The sequence below is a fragment of the Sparus aurata genome, chromosome 3 (genome assembly GCF_900880675.1).
Source record: "Sparus aurata chromosome 3, fSpaAur1.1, whole genome shotgun sequence".
Taxonomy (NCBI): domain Eukaryota; kingdom Metazoa; phylum Chordata; class Actinopteri; order Spariformes; family Sparidae; genus Sparus; species Sparus aurata.
In genome coordinates, this window is record NC_044189.1 from 9,814,581 (window position 1) to 9,834,379 (window position 19,799).

At 42.3% G+C, this 19,799-nt stretch overlaps 2 protein-coding genes across 4 annotated transcripts in view; both read left to right on the forward strand.

Annotated features, from left to right (window-relative positions):
• Positions 1–1,646: 1,646 nt before the first annotated feature.
• LOC115579565 (zymogen granule membrane protein 16-like) lies at positions 1,647–4,952 on the forward strand. Its single transcript, XM_030413129.1, has 5 exons — positions 1,647–1,661; positions 1,797–1,834; positions 1,926–1,978; positions 3,206–3,329; positions 4,332–4,952. The coding sequence occupies exons 3-5, from the start codon at positions 1,927–1,929 to the stop codon at positions 4,660–4,662; spliced, it is 507 nt and encodes a 168-aa protein (XP_030268989.1). The 5' UTR covers positions 1,647–1,661; positions 1,797–1,834; position 1,926; the 3' UTR covers positions 4,663–4,952.
• A 4,329-nt stretch (positions 4,953–9,281) lies between these two features.
• samd12 (sterile alpha motif domain containing 12) overlaps positions 9,282–19,799 on the forward strand; it is a 117,932-nt gene continuing 107,414 nt past the window's right edge. The window contains exon 1 of one of the 3 annotated variants that reach the window (XM_030412598.1): positions 9,282–9,494. In XM_030412598.1, coding sequence (XP_030268458.1) covers positions 9,482–9,494 — 13 coding nt within the window. In that variant the 5' untranslated portion in view covers positions 9,282–9,481. Of the gene's footprint in view, positions 9,495–9,789; positions 10,339–19,799 lie in introns of those variants that run through there. The other 2 variants (XM_030412597.1, XM_030412596.1) reach the window with 2 other exon arrangements.

Genomic DNA, 19,799 nt, shown 5'->3' on the forward strand with positions numbered 1-19,799 from the left:
TATTTCCATAACTGAATAAACGAGATGTCCTCAGAGGGTAATTAGGTCCCCAGAACGCTGTGTGAAGCTCGACGGCTGCCAACATAAGTAACAAAATATACAAGATTTTTTTGTTCATAGTAACTGTAATGCCTCATGCCTCTTGAATATACAAGACTTTCGGCATAAAATGATGTAATCAAACCCAACTACTAACAGCACAGATGTTTTGTGTTATAGCAGTGTTCAACCAAGGTAATTTCATTGCTTTATATGTTTAAATATCCTTAATTAAAACAAAAACAAAAGATCTTGTGTAGAATCAAAGCTAAAACCTGTATTTTAAGTTAAAAAAATGTACTGATCTTAAAAGATTTTTGTTATTTTCTGGTATTTTTGGCGCCCCCTGTTGGCGGGAATGTACCTGTTTACTGATATGCATTACTTTCACTTCAGACATGTGCAGTTAGAGCAGCTTGAGACTGTTTACATCACACAAGGAAACACACAACTTAAAATTCCTACCGATGCGTCTCATAGGCTTTAACTGGAGGTGACTGTTCTGCTTGATGGAATTTGGCAGTTCAACATTTTCACAATCACGTCACTTTTTTTTTTTTATGAGCATTCTATGAGACGATTGACACTACTCTCTGATGAGCTTGAGTTGATTAGCGTAGCTTAGCATTGAAAAATGTTTTGTAGTTTTACGGGAAGAATAATTAGTTTAATATATTTTGGTCAGGTTCCAGGTATCCGACAGAAGGCCAGGAAGTCACTCCACCCAGCTCAGTAACTATTAAAGTAATGCTTGTAAAGCCATAACTTAATTTTTCCTTTCTTCCTTTCATCCTTTATTTCTTTTTTGTATACAGATCAAACAAATTAGATAAAGCATATTTATTAGCAACCAGGCTAGCTGTGTTAATTATAGCTATTGCCTCCTGTTCCTTTATTTAATCTTCAAATTTGGAGCCTATTGATTTGCGTTTTTTCCATTAAGGCTGCCAAGTCTGTCACCTTCTATAAATACAGAAAGAACTGGGTTGTGGTTGTCTATATTTATTATAAAACACTTCCACCTGTAAGTTATCCACACTGATTTATCGCAACTAGAGTAACAATAAAAATCAATGAACGCAGAATAGCATGAAAATAAAATGATCGAAGAAAAAAAAAATTATGAAATAATGACGGAGACCAGGAGCAAAAACATCAATGCAGTTTTGGAACATTTTTAAAAGGGTTACACGCCATTAATCTCAAGAGGCAGCTAGATTCACAAGGTTGTGAGATCACATCCAACCCTCAGTGGCAGCCTACAGTAGTTCCTCGTAGGATCAGTTATGTACATATTTTTGGTCCAAAAACAAAATGGCTTAAAGGGGAACGTTGACATGCCACAGCCTAATGTACACACACAATGGTGAGGGCGGACTGGTTTTATCACATTTAAGTCCGTCAACAGATGATAAAGATGAAAAACACCTGACATACGTTCAACACCATCCATCGCCCCATCTGCTACATCATTTACTGTCACTACATCTTGACTTACAGGAAGGAATAATGATAACTTAGGGAATGCAAATGGGCAGAACCAAGGTATAAAACAACTGGATGCTGCAGGGAGACTTCAGTAGACTTCTGATGCTTCAGAAACTCGAATGCACTCCTGAACTGTAAGTATAATTTCGCTGTTTCTTCCTATTTGATTGGCTTCCAGTTGACTTCTACAGTATCTATCCTACATATTTAGATGTTTTGGAAATCAAAATGAGCCGAATTGTTTACATGTTCTATCTCACCCGCCGAAGGTTTCTCCTGATCCTGGAGAAAACAACAAATCAGACAGGTGAGAGTGAATGAGTATTTGTCCCACATTCTATGATGATTATCAAAAATGAGTTGCCGTGTATAAAAGCTGTTCTCTCCTTTTTTCACAGAATGCTTTATGCTGTAGTCTTTGCTCTTCTTGCAACCTCCACTCTAGCTGCCTGTAAGTGTCAACGTCCTGTATTCTCTACTATAAGTCAAATGTGTGTTCAAGAGCTGTACCAACAATTACAAAGCAGCCTATCTTATGCAGACGCTAACGCATGTTTTGTTTTTGTAACTTTCGGTAGAGGAAATTAACTTAAAACAACCATTCAAGTGTTGTAATTAAAAGCACCCCATGCATGATTTGTTGATAACTTAAAATGTATCACCATTTAAAGGTTCACTTCTTAAGAATGTTTTTAGCAAAAGAAATAGTGTATTTGACTCAAAACTCAACCAAAGCCGACCTTTAAATGTGCAGTAACTGATTCTCGAGAAAGATTAGTTTCGTCTTGTTGAGTCTCATTCCAAAGTCGATGAGTAGGCGGTGTCGTTCAGCCACCACAAACCAAAATTGGCAAGCCGACATTGGCAAGCCGACATGACAACCGAGGAATCAAACTCAACAATCAACTGTGTTTCTCCAGTCGCACATAGAAATACCCTGAACACAACAAAATACTAAGGAACACAAAAACATGGGAAGAGGGCAGGTTTCAGACAACACACCTCTAGTAGGATAATTCCAGTTTAGTGCACCTTTACATAATTTAGAAGGTACCTGTACTGTACTGTGTGTCCATACTTACACTTTCCACTGATTTTTAGGAGTAAATATTGTATTTTTGACTCGCCTACATTTCTTTTTATAGCTTTTGCAGAATTGCATTTATTTATAAATGTGAACAAACAGTTTCACGAGCTAGTTCAATAGGTGTCCCAGGATTGAACTGACATTTTACAGCCAATCAGATTCGAGGATTTACACAGACTATGGTACAAGATGTATTATGGTGAATTGAGCCACCTGGTAATATATAAAGTTATTAAGATTTGCTTCACCAAGCTCAGCTATAATTTTATTGATGTTTTACATGATTTTCTAATTATGTGTATTTATATGTATGTATGTATTATCCTGAACGGGGATATCCTGCAATATGAGTACTTTTGGTACTTTAAGAATGCTGCATAATTGAGTAATTTTACACTTCAGTATTGCTCAGTAGGCTTTTACTTTTTCCACCACTGCTAGTTCATCATAATGAGGATGTCTGTATGTAATATGAGCTCATCACACTCTTCTTCTTTGCGCAGTGTTTCCTGTTCATGCTTAAAATACAGCTGCATGTTGCTGAAGAGTGCACAAAAAGTTCATAAATGTTTGTTTCTCTCTTGCTCCCAGCTCAGCGTCAGTACTCCTTCTCCCCAGCGGTGGGATCAGGAAGCGGCGCTGCGTACAGCATCACAGGACAGGGCAGGATCACAGCCATCCGAGTGTGGGAGCACACCGGCAACCTCATCTACGGGTAAACATCAAACAGATTATTTCATCACACGCATATTGGATTGATCTGGGTAATGCAACACATCTCCTAGAAATCACGTACATGTACGAGTAATTTACAACAGCGGATTTAATACATCTTACGTAATGAGGGAAATCTGGCATGTTTTAAAACGTTGATACTAAATCAGTAAAATGATAACTGACAATGGACTTATATAGTTTTCTCTATGTATCTGCTTTAAACGTAAAACTTAATTTCTTGTGTTCTTGTATGTTTAGGCACTGACAGCGATTTATTCAGGTTCGAAACAGATCAGGGTTGGGTTTAGAACAGAACACAACACAGTGACTTGAGACACAATGTATTTTTCAGTATTATTCCTCCTTAATACATACAGAATGTAAAAATGTTCTGTGATTTCCTTTTAAAGCTCAGCAGTGAAAGTTTCAGCAAACGTTAGTCAAAACAGGAGTAAAAAGTTGATTTGTTGGGGACTATTTCCCGTTGCAGATGAATATGTCTGAGTAGTAATGTACGGCACCAGGATCATATTTATTACTGCAATTTTCTTTTCAGAGTGCGTTTTAGTTTCTTTAAACATTACTGTTAATGTTCCAAAATAAGCCAAGAGGTTAGTTTTCATCTGTAGTCGATGGCCATATGTGAAGTTAGCAACCTAACGTCAGCTACTAATCATCAGCAGCAATGAAGCAGAGCTAATTACATCATTTCATAATCAAGAGCTTTTAATATAGAGGACTCAACTGTATTGGACTTTGGCTACACAAACAAAACTTTGACTGATCAATTTGTTGGTGGTTTTGCCTTTTTCGTGAGATTTATTATTAAAGATAAAAGTATAGAATGGCACCAGACTTTGTGTTGAAACAGTGGCTACTAAACAAACACCATATTTTACACCATGAGATTCGGGAAATACTGACACAGTGGCAACATATAAAATAAAAAATAAAAAACAATCTTTGTACATCACATTTGTCTTTTGTTCCCAACCCTCAGCCTCCAGTTCCGCTATGGTTTAGTCTGGTCCCCGGCCGTTGGTCCCAGATATGGCTCCCCCAGCGAGATGGAGCTCTATGATGGCGAAGCCATCATCCAAGTGTCTGGGAAGTATAACAATAACGTGCGGGCGGTGATGTTTACAACGAACAGGGGCCGCACGCTGTATGCAGGCAACCTCTCAGGCCGTTCCTTCAACATGTATCCCACCAACCCCGAGGCTGAGCTGTGTTTCATTAGCGGCCGTGTCCAGGGAGCCCTCACCTCCCTCGCAGCACACTGGGCCGTCGTCCAATCACCTATCCAATCATCTAACAGCACTGAGGCCTGAGTCCAGTTGTGCGCTTTGTTTATTTCTCGTATGACACAAAATTGAACCTTCTCCTGCTGAGCTTAAATGCTTTTCGCTGAAAACATCTTGTCTGTCAAAGTGTCTGTCTTTGTTTGATTTTCATGCACAGTATGTATGAGAGTAGGATTACAGAAGATGATAATTTGTTTTGATCTAAATCGGCTTCATTTCTTCATTTTACCTTTACATCTGTAACCACGGTGATCCCGTCCTTATTTGAAACATGAAAGAGGTTAGGTGTTTAATAAAAATGAATGGCTTGCAAATCACAACTGCCCACATCATTGTGTTCGCTGTAAAAAAATAAGGAAATCTATAATTGTACAGCTTTTTTCCTGTTCTTTTTACAGATTTTCCCTGTATTTTTTTTAGTACACAGCAATGTGCATAGAATTACCAAACATACTCTTAATTTACATGTCAAATGTAAAATAACAAGAAAAATGTGTAACACATAACATTTTTAACACATTTCTTTTAAATAAAAATGTTACATTCAAGTTCAACACTACAATTACATTTAAAGGTGCACTATCAAGTACTGAAAATAATTTTAAAGAGGCCAAAACAACACAAACTCAGAAATATTCATTTGATAAATTTCCATAACTGAATAAACAAGATGTCCTCAGAGGATAATTAGGTCCCCGGAACGCTGTTGAAGCTCGACGGCTGCCAACATAAGTAAAAGACATTTTTTGTTCATAGTAACCTTAAATGATGTAATCAAACCCAACTACTAACGGCACAGATGTTTTGTGTTATAGCAGTGTTCAACCAAGGTAATTTCGTTGCTTTATATGTTTAAATATCCTTAATTAAAACAAAAAAACTAAAGTTCTTGTGTAGTATCAAAGCTAAAACCTGTATTTTAAGTAAAAAAAAATTTACTGATCTTAAAAGATTTTACTTATTTTCTGGTAATTTTGGCACCCCCTGTTGGCAGGATTGTACCTGTTTACTGATATGCATTACTCTCACTTCAGACATGTGCAGTTAGAGCAGCTTGAGACTGTTTACATCACACAAGGAAACACACAACTTAAAATTCCTCCCGATGTGTCTCAGAGGCTTTAACTGGAGGTGACTGTTCTGCTTGATGGAATTTGGCAGTTCAACATTTTCACAAGCACATCGTCACTTTTTTTTTTTTTAATGAGCATTCAGAAGATTGATACTACTCTCTGATGAGCTTGAGTTGATTAGCGTAGCTTAGCATAAAATAAATGTTGTAGTTTTACGGGAAGAATAATTAGTTTAATATATTTTGGTCAGGTTCCAGGTATCCGACAGAAGGCCAGGAAGTCACTCCACCCAGCTCAGTAACTATTAAAGTTTTGCTTGTAAAGCCATAACTTACTTTTTCCCTCCTTCCATCCTTTCTTTCTTTTTGTATACAGATCAAAGAAATTAGATATAGTATATTTATTAGCAACTAGGCTAGCTGGGTTAATTATAATTACAGACGTCCCCTGTTCCTTTATTTAATCTTCAAATTTTGAGCCTATTGATTTGTGTTTTTTCCATTAAGGCTGCCAAGTCTGTCACCTTCTATAAATAGCAACTCTTAAAAAAAAGATTTTATCCTTGTAACTATGATCAATATGTCAAAGTAACAGTGTGAAAGTAGTTTGGGGATACGCCACAGGGATGACCTGAGGTCACCGAGATCACTCAGCAGGAAGTAAATATTTTCCTCAGGCATCCATTGTTGTTTAAGTGTTGCTTGGATGAATTACTTATGTACCTTCTTTCTTCATGGAGTTTCACATTATTTGGAAATGACCCAAAAAACTCATGTATTATAGTGACAGAGCAGAAGTAGATTAGATAGTAGCTTTATTGAACTTTTTCCCAGTTTGCACTGTATTTGCACCCACTAACAACCGCAACTTTTCCACATAAATTCCATAACTTTCTTTTCATTTCTACCCTTTGTTTGGTTGTTGTTCCTCCTCTTGAGCTATTTTAAGTATGCCAGAACTTATGACTCACACAGGGACTGCAAAAAAAAAAATCACGACAAGCAGGATGATGAAGAAAAAGACTATGTCAGGGAAACCCCTCAGACAGGCTAAGCAGAGGTTAATAGACACCAGGAAGAAAACACTAAAAACCACACACAGACCGACAGCCACGCCTGTCGAAGCTGATCCGGTTAATCACAACAAAAGTGCCGCAGGCGACACACTTCCTCATACAGTCGCACACACGTTATCTGGTTTATCAGACGAGGATATCAGTGATGAAAATGTCACAACCAAATACCGTGCAGGCGGGGAGGCTGAGCCTTGTGTGTTTGGTCCTGTAATACCTGTACTGCATGTCCTGTCTCAAAGATATACTACTTTCACTTTAACTATAAGTCCTCATGACCTGAGACCTTTTTCTTGTACGGTTCAGCTTATGTGCACAATTTATTCATGTGCAATGTTGACGGACGGATGGAAAGGTTGCACGGGGAGACAACACAGGTCAGTTGGGTATACAAAATTTGACTTAAAGATATATAAAAAAAAAAACAGAATTTCTTTGTTTTCCGACTGAATAAAAAAAACTGAAAACAAAACACAATCCCATACTGTTTACATGTGGCGGACCCTGCCACCTTTCTAGCTACAAACAAAGTCATAGGAACCTTATTTTCCTCTGAGAAACGGCATGATTATTAATTACTGGAAAAAATAAATGCAGTACTCAGACTTAATCAGGGATATTGGGTTATGGGATATGCAATAGAAGTAAAATGAAATGTGTGGCATTATTTTCGGGGACTAGAAATATTCACAAAACAACACAGAATAAAGAAATACCCCAACATCTCTGACTCATTTTGAGGAGTTTATTGCTGAGTTTGTATCATATTTCCTGCTCAGTGTTTAAAATATTAAAGTTCCAAATTTGAATGTCTTCTCCAAAACTACATTGTGCCCCTATGCACATTGTACAAATGTTGTGATATGTTCTGTTTAATATGCAAATGATTCTATATATAAAGTAGGCGCTAATTTACATATATTCCCAGATCATACGTTTCCACTTGGCTGACAGAAAACGTGTTATTGAATCGATTGTTTTAATCTGTTTCCTCCTCTCGACACAATAAGTCAGTGGTAAAAACACACTGCATATGCTACTGTGTGTCTCCAGGGGGTATAGTAGGTGTGTCGTGTTAAAACAGCGCTACTTAATTAGCATACCAAAGAGGATTAACACATCTTTACTGTGGCTCTCAGTCTGACAACCTGATAATTATGGTATGCACATTTCGACGCAGCCATTTCTATAAATACACTGCTGTTTTATGGCCTGCATCAGTGGAGCGCGCAGAGCTGAGTCTATGGATGTGTGGCGGACAGGGCTATACGGTTGATGCGTCCTGCCCCTGTGGACGCAAACAGAGGAGCGGCCAGTGATGTTATCACCCTGATTTCAACTGTAACCCAGTGAGGAGTGAGGCCAGTGGAGGTGCCAGACTGTCACAGCGCCTCGACAGAGTACTGAGACTGTGATCAACCAGACCTAAATGCTGCATCGGATGCAGGGAGATGAGCAGCCCATTCAACTTGCTAGCTAAACAGTGATGGCTTTAATATGAACTCTCACTTTCCAGCTGCAGCGTCTGTTTTAAAAATGCTTTAAATTTTTCCTTCCCCCCATAACGGTTGGGACAGTGGCCACGCCCTTTCAAACATTCCCTTGCTATCAAGTGCAGCAGGGGTGACATTTTTGCAGGCTAACCCAGAAGTTAGGTTCCGTTTTCAAAAGCTTGTGGTGTTTTTTTTTCTATTCTATTTTGGATTATTGCAAGAAAACACAAAGTCTGTGATGCTTACACAGCATGTTCTTCACTGATTAACACCACTTTTATGATACACACTTAACTATGAATTGATCAATCTAGAAATTGTAAAGTTAGAGGGGGGTCTATTCTGGGTCGAGTCTCATCCTCTGTTCGAGTTTTGTGTAAATCTGTTCAGCAGTTTTTGTGTAAGCCTGATAACAAACCAACCAACCAAATTAACAGTGGATAATTGTCAAAATATAACCTTCATGGTCATATTTGATCGGGGGTGGAGCCTTGTTGGATACATTAGGGACACAACTCAACAAAATATAGAACAAAGCTCAAGTTGTCCGGTTGTCTTTGGACATTTTAATGAGGCGCTATGTAGTTTTCGAGAAAAAATTCAAACTCAGAATCTTAATATGAGGTGATAATACAAACTCAGAAATATTTATTTTCTCCATAACTGAACACTGTTTGAAGCTAGAAAGGTGGTCCACATATAAACAAAGTAAACCAGTATGAAACTGTGTTGTCCTTTAAGGTTGGTTTTGTCATGAAAACAAAGAGAGTTTGTTCGTGTATAGAAAATACCTTTTTCTTCTGATTAAAATGTCTTCCCCAAAACTACATATCGCACCTTTAATGTAAAAATGTTACATAACATCTTTAAGATTTTTTTGTATTACAAGTTATCTGACCTTTAATCTAAATAGTTCCTAATTTAAATGTATTCCCTTCCTTCTCTGCAAAAAACGTCTGAAACTTGCCCTTCCTTCCTTTCTTCCCCAGCCTCTCCCAGAAAAGCGCTGAGCACTACACTTCCCAGGATCCTTTGAGGCGCGGCAGCAGCAGCAGCAGAAGCTGTGCGCTCCGGCTCGCCCGCAGCAAAGTGATGATAACACGCCAAACAAGGTACAATGAGGGAGCGCTGACTTTCACATTCCCGCCTGGCTGCCCGGTTTTTCCTCATTGTGTCCTGAGTGATGATCAGAGCTGCGGCGCGGCGCGATGGCTGTGGAAGGTAAGAGCGCGTCAACCTGCGTGCGTGTGTGTGCGTGTGCGTGTGTGTGCAGCCTGCCGCTGAACACACGCCAGACTGAGACTGAGGAGTTCCAGCTGACATGATGAGACTGGTGGTGTGGAGGCTGTGTGTGTGTGTCGGTGCTGGATGCGCTTTCAACCCAGACACCGTCGGGTCAACTGTGGAGAGGCTGTGATTGGGTGGCGGTGCAGCCTCTTGCTCTCTCTGCATTACGTACACTGTCCTGCTCACGTTCTCCCTGTTTTTTTTTTTTTTTATTACACTGTTCTCGGTCTTGGTACATGATCACACACTCACACACACCATAAAGACCCGTGTTAACGCGCAGCCTCTTTCTCTGTGTGTATATCGCTGTTGCTGCTGTATGTGTGTGTGTGTGTGCGCGCGCGCGTTGCGATTGGAGACTGGTTAACAGGTCTGCGATCCGAGAAGCGTAATCACCCCCGGTGTGAGGCGCGCCGTGCTCCCTGGAGGATACTTTTTTTTTTTTTTTTTTGTATAATCTGGGAAATTAATTTTTGCAAGAGGTTATCCAGCGGGGTTGTTGCGCAACAGAGCGCCGGTGTGTGTGTGTGTGTGTGTGTGCGCGCCCGAGAGCCAGTCAGGTTGAGGCTGCTCATCTGGCAGCAGGTGGTGCGACATGTGGACCGGCTGAAGTCCTCCTTCTTCTTTTGGCTGTAAGGGAAGAGGAGCTCCAGACGATTTAGGAGGAGGCTGGGAAAAAAAATTAAATAAGGTGACAGTGACGGTCGGTGACCCGGGATGCTCGGCCAATCTCCTCACCTTATCGGAGGCATCTTGTGGATCCAGAATCCGATGAGAGGTATGTTGGAGGAGGGGGTGGAGTGTCACACGCATGCTTGGCTCTCTTTCCCAGCTGTGGCCAGTGTGCGTTTGGTCATGCAGGTATGGCTGGTATGAGCTCCATGGCACTCCTGCATACCTCCTCCAGATCAGGTTATTTACCTCTGACAATGTCCACCTGTCTCCCCTGTTTCCTCTTTAGAGATTTATGAGTGGACTTTTTTTTTCCTTTATGTGTTTGCGAGCTAATATTTGCATTTGAGAGCACAGGAAGTGCCGGCGCGCTCCCTGCGATTCTTAGTTCCTGCATATTTTCTCATGTCACTTACCTAAAAATAGACACGTGTGAAAACAGCAAATATGCTGGTTTTTGGAGCAACACTTCTCGCTCTCTGAACTCCTGGACCGCAAGCCGTCACTCTCGTCTGCTTGTAAACTCGCAGTGAAAGCAAATCAGATGTTTGTGCCCGGGGATCAGCAGAGAGCTCTAAGCAGCTTCTCTATCTGTGGCCTTCTCGGATTGAGAAATGTCTTGTGACGGCTGACCCCACAGGTGTAAACACATCGCCACCTGCCTCGGAGCTTGAAATGTAATGCTTCTTTAATGGTATACAGAGAGCACAGCAGCAGCAGCGGCATCATATCCGCCTGTATAGTTGCATTCATGCATCTCTGGAGATTCGCCTTTCAAAAGCAGTAAAGAGAAAGGCGGCTGCCGAGGCTGCCTGCAGATGCACACTTTGTTCCGAGCTGAATGGCTCAACCAGCTTCTTTATCCCTTTTTCTGGTCTTTCTCTTGCCCACGGATGAACATTTCAACGGCATCAGCATTCAGTTAGATGTAATCAGTTGTGGGGAAATGTGCTTCATCCTCTCAACAAGCATGAAATTGTCAAATGATATCGTTCTCATGTAACAGTTTCACATATCTTACAAAATGATCACCTCTTAGAACTATTGCTGCGAGATACCAGAGACAGTTATATGCATGTTTGTCTCTTCTTCTTCTTCTTCTTCTTCTTCTTCTTCTTCTTCTTCTTCTTCTTCTTTTTGAAAAGGTTGTCAATACAATTTGTGACCCGAGTGGTTCAAGCAGCCAGACACAGGACACCTCGGTTTGCATTCGGCCCTGATTCACCGACCTGTGTCACCGGCAGAGATGAATTATATGAGTCAGGTCGCCCCTCATCCCTGCCAGAGCCGCTATAACTAATACGTCTGACAGAATTAGGGAAGAAAACCTGCGCTTCCAAACACTCAAGGTCGGGTCGGATTCTGCCGGAGCAGCCGAAACATCCTGTCCTGTGGCTGATATACAATACTTTGAAATAGTTTCTCCTTGAAGACTGTGATGATATGGCTCTGCCTCGCTGGAGGAAGGCAGGATTAAAGTCAGACTCGGAAAGTTACTAAGCGCACTCACTCAAGTACAGCCTTAGAATACAGTTTCAGTGTACTTTATTTGGGTGATGGAAAAGAGGTTACTACTCGGATTCAAAATATACTCGCAGAGCATTTTTTTTGAGCTTCTCAAAAGCTCAACGCCGTCGGATTGAGGCCTCGCGTCACATCTCAAATGTCTGAGTTGTTAAAAGTTTCATCAAAGCAATATTTCCCCTCTAAACTTTCTCAGACGGTTTCATTTAAATAGCCGTTCGTGGCCAGAAGAGGTCAAATGATCCACCATTTCACTGCGATTAAAAGTCCAAATGAGTATGAGATTTGTGGGGCAGAACTTTCTCTTTTGTTCCATTAATCGCCTCACAGCTGCTCAACGTTAATCTTGTGGTTCTTTTAAGGGGGCCCGACTCGTGATGAGCGACGGATGCATCAGTTTTACCAACCCCATAATGTTAAGTTTGATGATATTTCAATCAAACCGGCGAATTTTCAGCAAAAGCCCATTTTCGTTACCTTAGGAAGCAAGTTTGCTCACTGCTAATGCGTCTGCACTTTTACTTTGGGTGGATTTTGAATGATATGTACCTTTACCAGCAGCGATAGGATTTTACCGTCATCTAACCACATCGTTTGGATTTGGTTCTGAAAGTGAGTTACTGAGTCACTGATGACTGACTGAGATAGTTTGTTGCACAGAACCATCTGGAGAACCTTTTGGAAACTGTTTTGGAAAAAGAGCAGTCCCCTTCAAAATAGTGCTTGGCAGGTGATTGGGCGATCCATCTGTCTATCCAGGTAGTGCTCATCATAAAAACAACCATAAAGAACGACTGTGAAAGCAGCTTATTATGACCCGTATTTACGTTTGTTGTTCGGTGGTGACCTCTAGTGGCCAAAGTAATTATGACGGCAGCAAAGGAGGTTTGAAGAGCGATGAGTCGGCATAAGGAGGAGGTCCGGGATGGACGGTTGGGTCAAACAAGCACAAGACTTTTATCCAAGAGGCCGTGGTTCGTGTTCAGAGCTGAAGGGAATATCAGCTGTAACTTATGTAACTTCAGTTGTGAACATATGCGACTTCAGTTAAAATAAGTAATGTAGTTATTCTGAGTCAAACCACAACGTTTTCCTAAACCTAACCAAACTCAATTGACGATGGCGATCGTAGATTTTTTGGTATGGGTATGTGTAGGTCTATCACTGTCGAGAGAACAGCGAAAACATCCCTTCCATGCCAACTATCCGGTTCTGATAGAACCGTTGCCATAGCAGCATCTTTGCCAGCCTGTTTATGAGCCACCATTGTTGTTTTCGACGAACAGTTGCTTCTCTTGCCGGTTGTTGCGCCTAAACCACACCAGTAGCTGCAACCAGTTCCTCAGAGGGCGCTGATGATGGCTTGAAGCCTGCTCTGGATGGATGGATTGTAAAGTAACGAGCGTCTGGGCAGTCACATCATCTTTTCATCAAGTAAAGTTATATTATTTATGCCGTTTGTAGATTAAATGACTAATTGACGAATTGAAAGAAACGATAATTACTTTTACAATGAATATATTACATCGGCACGTAGGAATATGCATGTCGAGTATCATCCTATCTCAGTTGTGTTTCTGTCCCCTTCCCTCTAAGATGATGCTCAGTTTTTCCACAGTGCAAAACCATCCCCATTTCTAAATTTGCCACAGTTTGCTTAAAAAAAAAAGTCTTGGATATAATTAAAGCTGCTTTTGTTTATTTCTCATGCGGTCGGAGCAGATCTGTCCCTGCGGACTGGACGGAGCTCGATCCAGCACCATCGCTTGTGATTTAAGATGTGACGTTTGAGGGGAAATCACAACAGCTCTGCACCGTCACTGCTTTTCTGTTCCAGTGCTCCGCCAAACCCCTCGAAGACAGAAAAATATGGGTCAGCTATTTAATCATTTATAACACATGAGAAGACAATAAGCTCTTTGAGAAAGCCGGCACTTTGGAGAGCGCTTACCCAATTTTCGAGCGTTGCTTCGGAATGCACTTTCACTTAGCCGAGTGCAAGATGACAACAAACCCCACAACCGTCCTCAGAGCTCTGTACTGATGATACTTTGATGGTTTACACTCTAGTGAACAATTTAATCAGGTTCTATAAATAACCTGAAAATTCAATAATGGATGCTTTTAGCTCAAATTCTACAACATTTGAGGAGCGTTTTCCTTTTTGTGAGGCACCTTTTGTGTTTGTGAAAAATGAATACCTCGTTGCAATGATCTTTTTGAGACGGGCCAGGAGATTAAATGCCGGCCGAGGACGTTCTGCCGGTTCTGAAAGCGTTTGGTTCTCTATGACACAACTCTTCTGCAAGAGGTGTAAGACCAGAGATGAGAGCCTCGGGGACGGTTACATCATGTCGGACAGGAAGTCGGACGCCCTCTTTGAGACAGGACACGTCATCGGTTTCTGTGCTCGCGCTCAGAAGACACAACAGACCAGAAACGCACATACAGATTAATATCCTTTTTAATTGTGTTAATTAGGCGCAGCAGTCGAGGCTTCTGGTGATCATTCTGCCTCGAGTCCTCATCACAGTCGGAGACACCGCGGTCTCACAGCAACTGACACGGACAAAGTCACGACTTAACGATTGATCGTTTATTCAGCCAATAGAATTGACAAACGGTTGCCTAGTACAAAGTCAGAAGTGTTTTTAGACCTGTCTTGAACCCAGTTCTTAACATTACGTTTACCAAAGACCAGTGTGGAGTGTGGAGACTTAACAGAGGCGTGTGTGCTCCGTGTTTACGTTCTCAGCTTGGCTTTTTCTTGAGTTTTGGTGAAAATGGCTGAGTGTGAGCAAAGATGATGAAAGTTAAAACCATTCTTTTATCTGAATTCATGAATAGGAATCAGAGACAGTACCTTGATCAGATACTGCAGGTAGGACTGACGTATCCGGGGGGGGGGAACTCACCTTGTAGTTTTGGGGAAGGCATTTTCCTATCAGAAGAGAAAGATCTTCATTGACTGTTTTATTCTGCCGAAACAAACTAAATAAGCGAACACCTCTTTGTTTGCACGACTGAATAAACTGAATGAAGAAACTGACCTAAAAGGACGACACAGTTTCATACTGTTTTACTTTGTTTATTATGTGGCGGACCCTGCCACCTCTCTAGGTGCAGCTTTGACCTGGTTTTCCTCTGAGGACAGCTTGTTTATTCAGTTATGGAAAAGATAAATATTTCTCAGTTTGTATCATTACCTCAATAATACTGCGAATATTTAAATTTAGAGTTTCAGTTTCCTTTCCAAACATACGCAGGGCACCTCTAAGTAAGGACTAGACTCCACACGTCTTGTGACTTGACTTGCCCAAAAAAACAATGACTCGAGACTTTAACAAGACTTTCAGCAAGTTGCATTAAGAAGCATCTATGATTGTTTTATAATCACAGCGTAGCTCTCTGAAATCAAATCATGAGGGGCCTTTAGAAACTGTCACTCATGGAGGCAATCATAACCTGAATAGCAACATTGCTGTGGCCCCTGTCACGCACCAGACACATGCATCCTGCCCTCAAACCGAGTGGAACGATGGCACTTGGGTGGTCCACCCCTGTTTGCCAGATCTGAGCCACAAGCTGGTCATGGTGTGACCTGATAAACCAGAACTGGCACAAATCTCTTGCGAACAGGAGTGGACCGCCCAAGTGCCATCGTTCCACGTGGCGTGTGAGCCGGATGAACGTGTCTGGTACATTTTTTTTTTTTGCTATCTGGAAAGTGTCTGCACACTTGAAAGTTGTGTATTAAAGTTGTGCAGAAAGGAGAGAAAAGAACGATCAAACCTTTGCTCATTTTCCACCTCTGTGGGAGCTCTGGAACATCAGGAAGGTGTGCATCAGCAGTTCTGACGGAGCGCACCGGCTTCTTAAGACCGACGGAAGTATTATGTCAAAACATCAGCATCCTCCTCATCGATTCCAGGGAGACCGGCATTCAGGCCCAGCGGGGGGCACAGAGATAGACGGCAACTTGAACCCGACTTCATCTTCTTCTCACAATCCAAAGTCATCCGGGAAAGCACTTGGCGGAGCGATCGAATAAGCCTAAACTGCCAGTAGATTACCTTGCAGCACGAACAGTGTGGCATTATGCTAATTCCACAGTTTTATTTGAAAAGAGCAAATTATGCCTGCTGTGCTAACTTTCCCAAAGTTGCCTCAAAGGGGGAGTTCAGTGCTGCACACCCATGCGCACCCGTTTTTTTCCATTAATTTTTTTTTGATGACGCGGCGCTATTTTAAGCACCTTTTAGTGGACGGTTGACAGCGTATAAACAAATGTTGGGGGGGGGGTCCTCGCGGAATCAGGATGCTGTGGTTGAATGACCAGCGCGTCACCAGCGCAAAGCGTTGCTCTCAATGTCAGGCCATGAGAGGGCGACACGACCTCGGGGCGAGAGTGAAGAGCTGCGTTCCACTCAGGCGAATGTGACGGATTGCGTATACATATGCACACACTCATAGAGGAGAGGCAGGAAGTGGAGCCAGTGTCCGGCCGCCACAGTGTTTACCCCCGTGGCTGAGGCTGTTCATTCCACTCCTTCTCTCTTGCATCCGTGCGTCAAGCCTTTCCTTGATATGTCCTGCCCTGCTCCGCGTGCCTGTGCACCCATTCAGAAAACTCATTTCAAATCCGTCCCCGGGATCTGGCCCAGGAATAGAATTAGCAGAATAAACATGTTTATTTGAGCCGGTGGAATGGGATTACATCTTTTTTAGTCGAGTTAATCGGGAGCCGCGACGGCGAAGGAGCGTCGCCCCGACCTTACTCAGCAGGAAATGGGATTAAGGTGACAGAAGATGGGTTTTTTTTTTAAATGTCACAGGAGAGCGGCGGCGTTGTGTAATCCCCCCTCGGGTGGACCGTCGGCCATGTTTGATGCGACGCGCCAAAGTGCTGCCGCGTGGAATTTTTCTGAACAAGTCGCGTTGGGCCCGGAGTCTTCCTCCAGCATTCACACGTTAGAGTCTCATCAACGCACTTTCCCCATCGCACCTGAGAGAGGATCTGCCGGGCAGGCATCAGGAGACGATTCATTATAATTCTAACGGATCTGTCTCCGGCCCGAGCGCCTCAGCCCGGCTCAGCTTGCATTCCCCTTGTCTTGACTGTCAGCTGCAGAGAGAAGAGAGAGCGCGGTGCTCAGGTGGATAAACCTGACTGACACTCTGTTTTTTAAGCAGAATTTGTGGGAATGGACTCGTTTCAGTTTCGACTTGTACCGGTGAAATAACCCCTACGAAAAAAAAAAAAAGAAAGGAAAAAAAAAGCTGAGTCAAGGCGGCGAAACAGAACCACAGAGCAATAAATCAGATGTCGAGAGTAAGGCACGACTAAGCTTTTGTCACTTCTGCTTTATGTGTTTTCTTGTTCGGCGCGGTGCTGTATCAGAGAACAGACCTGAGACAATGGGCCCTCCTTTCATAGCAGACTGTGAAACGTGATAACGTCGTCTGTGACATCTGAATGTGTCATCTTGACTTGTGGTAATTAGGCTCATTCCCATAACGATACCGGTGTCAGGCGTGCTGAATCAGGAAGCGAGTTGATGCGATTCGACAGTTCGATACCAGGTTATTTATTAGCCTGATACGGGACCCTGCCTTTTCACCGAACAAGAAGACAAGATGCATAAATGGGCAGTGAGTTCTGTGACCCAGAGCACAGTCAAGTCTGCATTTGTTGATATTTGTGTTGTTTTTCAGTTCTGACTTGCTGTGAAACTAGATCAGGGTTCTTTAACGCAGGTTTAGCAATCAGACTCCATACTGGAAAAGAAAAAATGGTGTTGGAACATTAATTGTATAACATTTTATAGACTAAATAAGTTGCTTAATTGGAACTCTGCATTTAAAAGAAACAGTCCTCCATGCCCACATTGGTGTTGATGCTGATGTAATGTCATTTCTTGGACTATTTTCAAATATCTTCATATCCCTAAATTCCGTCCAACCTAAGCCAAGAAGATTCAAAGAGATCTAAATTTAGAAGCATGAACACAAAATATTTCTAAACACAAAAACAACAAAACCAACAGACGTAATGCCCCTTAAAGGTGCACGACAGATCTTACAGTATGTAGTCATATATTCTTGAACCGTAGAAGCTCGACAATACAAGCATGTTTGGCTCTAATGGTTGCAGACACAAATGTAAACATAAGACTTTATGTAGTTGTTTTTGCTTGTGTCAGCAACTCTTTCTCTGTTTATAGGCCTCATAAGGTGCATAGCGCACCTTTTAAAAAGGAATGATTTGACATTTTTGGAACGGACCTTGTTCATTTTCTTCATGAGAGGTAGATGAGAAGATACCACGATATGCAAGGCAAAGCTAAGGCTAGTAGCCAGTTAGCGTAGCTTACTCAGCTGAGCTTTCTGTGTAAAGGTTCAACAAAATAAAATGTGTGTGATCTGCAGATGTGTTTCCTTTTGGACAGAGCCAGGCTAGCTCAGTTTTTATGCTAAGCTAAAATAAAATGAGCCAAGCTAACCAGCGGCTGGTTTCAGATTTATATGTAGCTTGCAGACATCGGAGCATCATCGAAGTTACATGAGAAGATCCAACTCTCAGCAAGGAAGCAAACAAGCATATTTCCCAAAATGCCTCCAAAACTATCCCTCGGTCATCGGCGCCACTTCTCACACCCTCCCAAATGTATTCAGTGTGGTCAAATCAGCCTAAACCAACAGGTTAAACTTAGCCTTTTATTGCCTATATTATTTTTATTCATTTTTGATTTCACAGCGGGGGATTTAGTTCCCCTGGCTCTCAGCTGGGTGCCTGTGTGGAGCGGGACTGTGTGCACAAAACAAGGTCATCAAAAGTAATTAATAGACAAAATGAGTGCGACTACTTCAGCGCCTGCAGGGAAAGGGGCAAAGATGCACCCAAACTCAGTCGGAGCGCGCCGAGTCTCTTCGCACCTTGACGTCATCTAACATTACCTACATTTATCCTCTCAAACATGTTTAACATGTAACGAAGACAGTCCGAGTAAGTTTGAAGTCATTGGTACTTAATCTGGAAAACTACATCCTCTTCTGATGTCGTTAGCATACATAAGCACAGCCAGGTGGAGAGCGCTTCGGGGACTGTAGTTATTTCCATATTCATGCCGCACCTGCGCTGAGATCTCTCACTCGGTGTGTGAAAAGTGTCACTTGTAGCCTCGGGATGCGTTTGTGCCACGGCTCTATCAACTCCAACTGCAAGCCACTCTCTGCACTTGACACACTTTGCACATGCCGGAGCGGAGCGACGAAAAAGAGGGGGAAACGGCGTAGATTGTTCCGCATTTAGATCTGATGAATATGCAGATGAGCGACGGGCTGAATGGTGAGAGGACTCGTCTTTGTTTTACGTGAGTTCCCTGACGCATCGACCTCTATTCAGGCCTTCTTTTTTTTTTTTTTTTTTTTTTTTTTTTAATGCACTGCAACATTAACCCCGGCTGACAGCGTGGGTCCTTGTCCGTGTCACCAAACAGGCCAGAACAAAATCTACTGTACACTGTAGCTTTATCGACCTCCGCTGAAGTATGAGTGTCGGGCAGATTAAACTCAGGGGAGGAGATAAATATCGCTCCGGTCGTCCATCGATCGCGTCGGCATTGTAAATCACTTCCAGCCCTCTTTTCTCTCTCGCAAACGACGACCTTTGTGCTGTTTGCCGGTGAATATTCTGCATCATTTGGCGCCCTGCTGTGCCGAGTGCAGGGAACTTGGCGGCTTGTCAGCTCCCGGTCCCTGATGACCACGGAGTTTTTCTCGGCGCTCTGTTCTGCTGACTGATTGAAGCTGCAGATCTGCGACGGTTTGCGCGTCACTGAGTGGGCACAGATGGAGGGAGTCAGGTGAAGGCAGTCATTATGGGGAATGGCGCTGCAGAGCTCGCTCTTCTGAGACTTTTAAAGGGTGGAGCTCGGGCAGTATCTAATTTTAGACAACAGTAATGCTTACTTGTATACAGGGAAATGTATGTATAAGCAGTTTTGGGGGGTTTAGAAGGTCATCCAGGTGGGAAATGTACTC

Excerpts from the sequence above, each read along its gene's own strand:
- LOC115579565 (XM_030413129.1), top strand. The coding sequence starts at position 1,927 with ATGCTTTATGCTGTAGTCTTTGCTCTTCTTGCAACCTCCACTCTAGCT. Across the intron at positions 1,979-3,205 it reads AACCTCCACTCTAGCTGCCT|CTCAGCGTCAGTACTCCTTC; the intron begins GTAAGTGTCAAC and ends TCTTGCTCCCAG. Across the intron at positions 3,330-4,331 it reads ACCGGCAACCTCATCTACGG|CCTCCAGTTCCGCTATGGTT; the intron begins GTAAACATCAAA and ends CCCAACCCTCAG.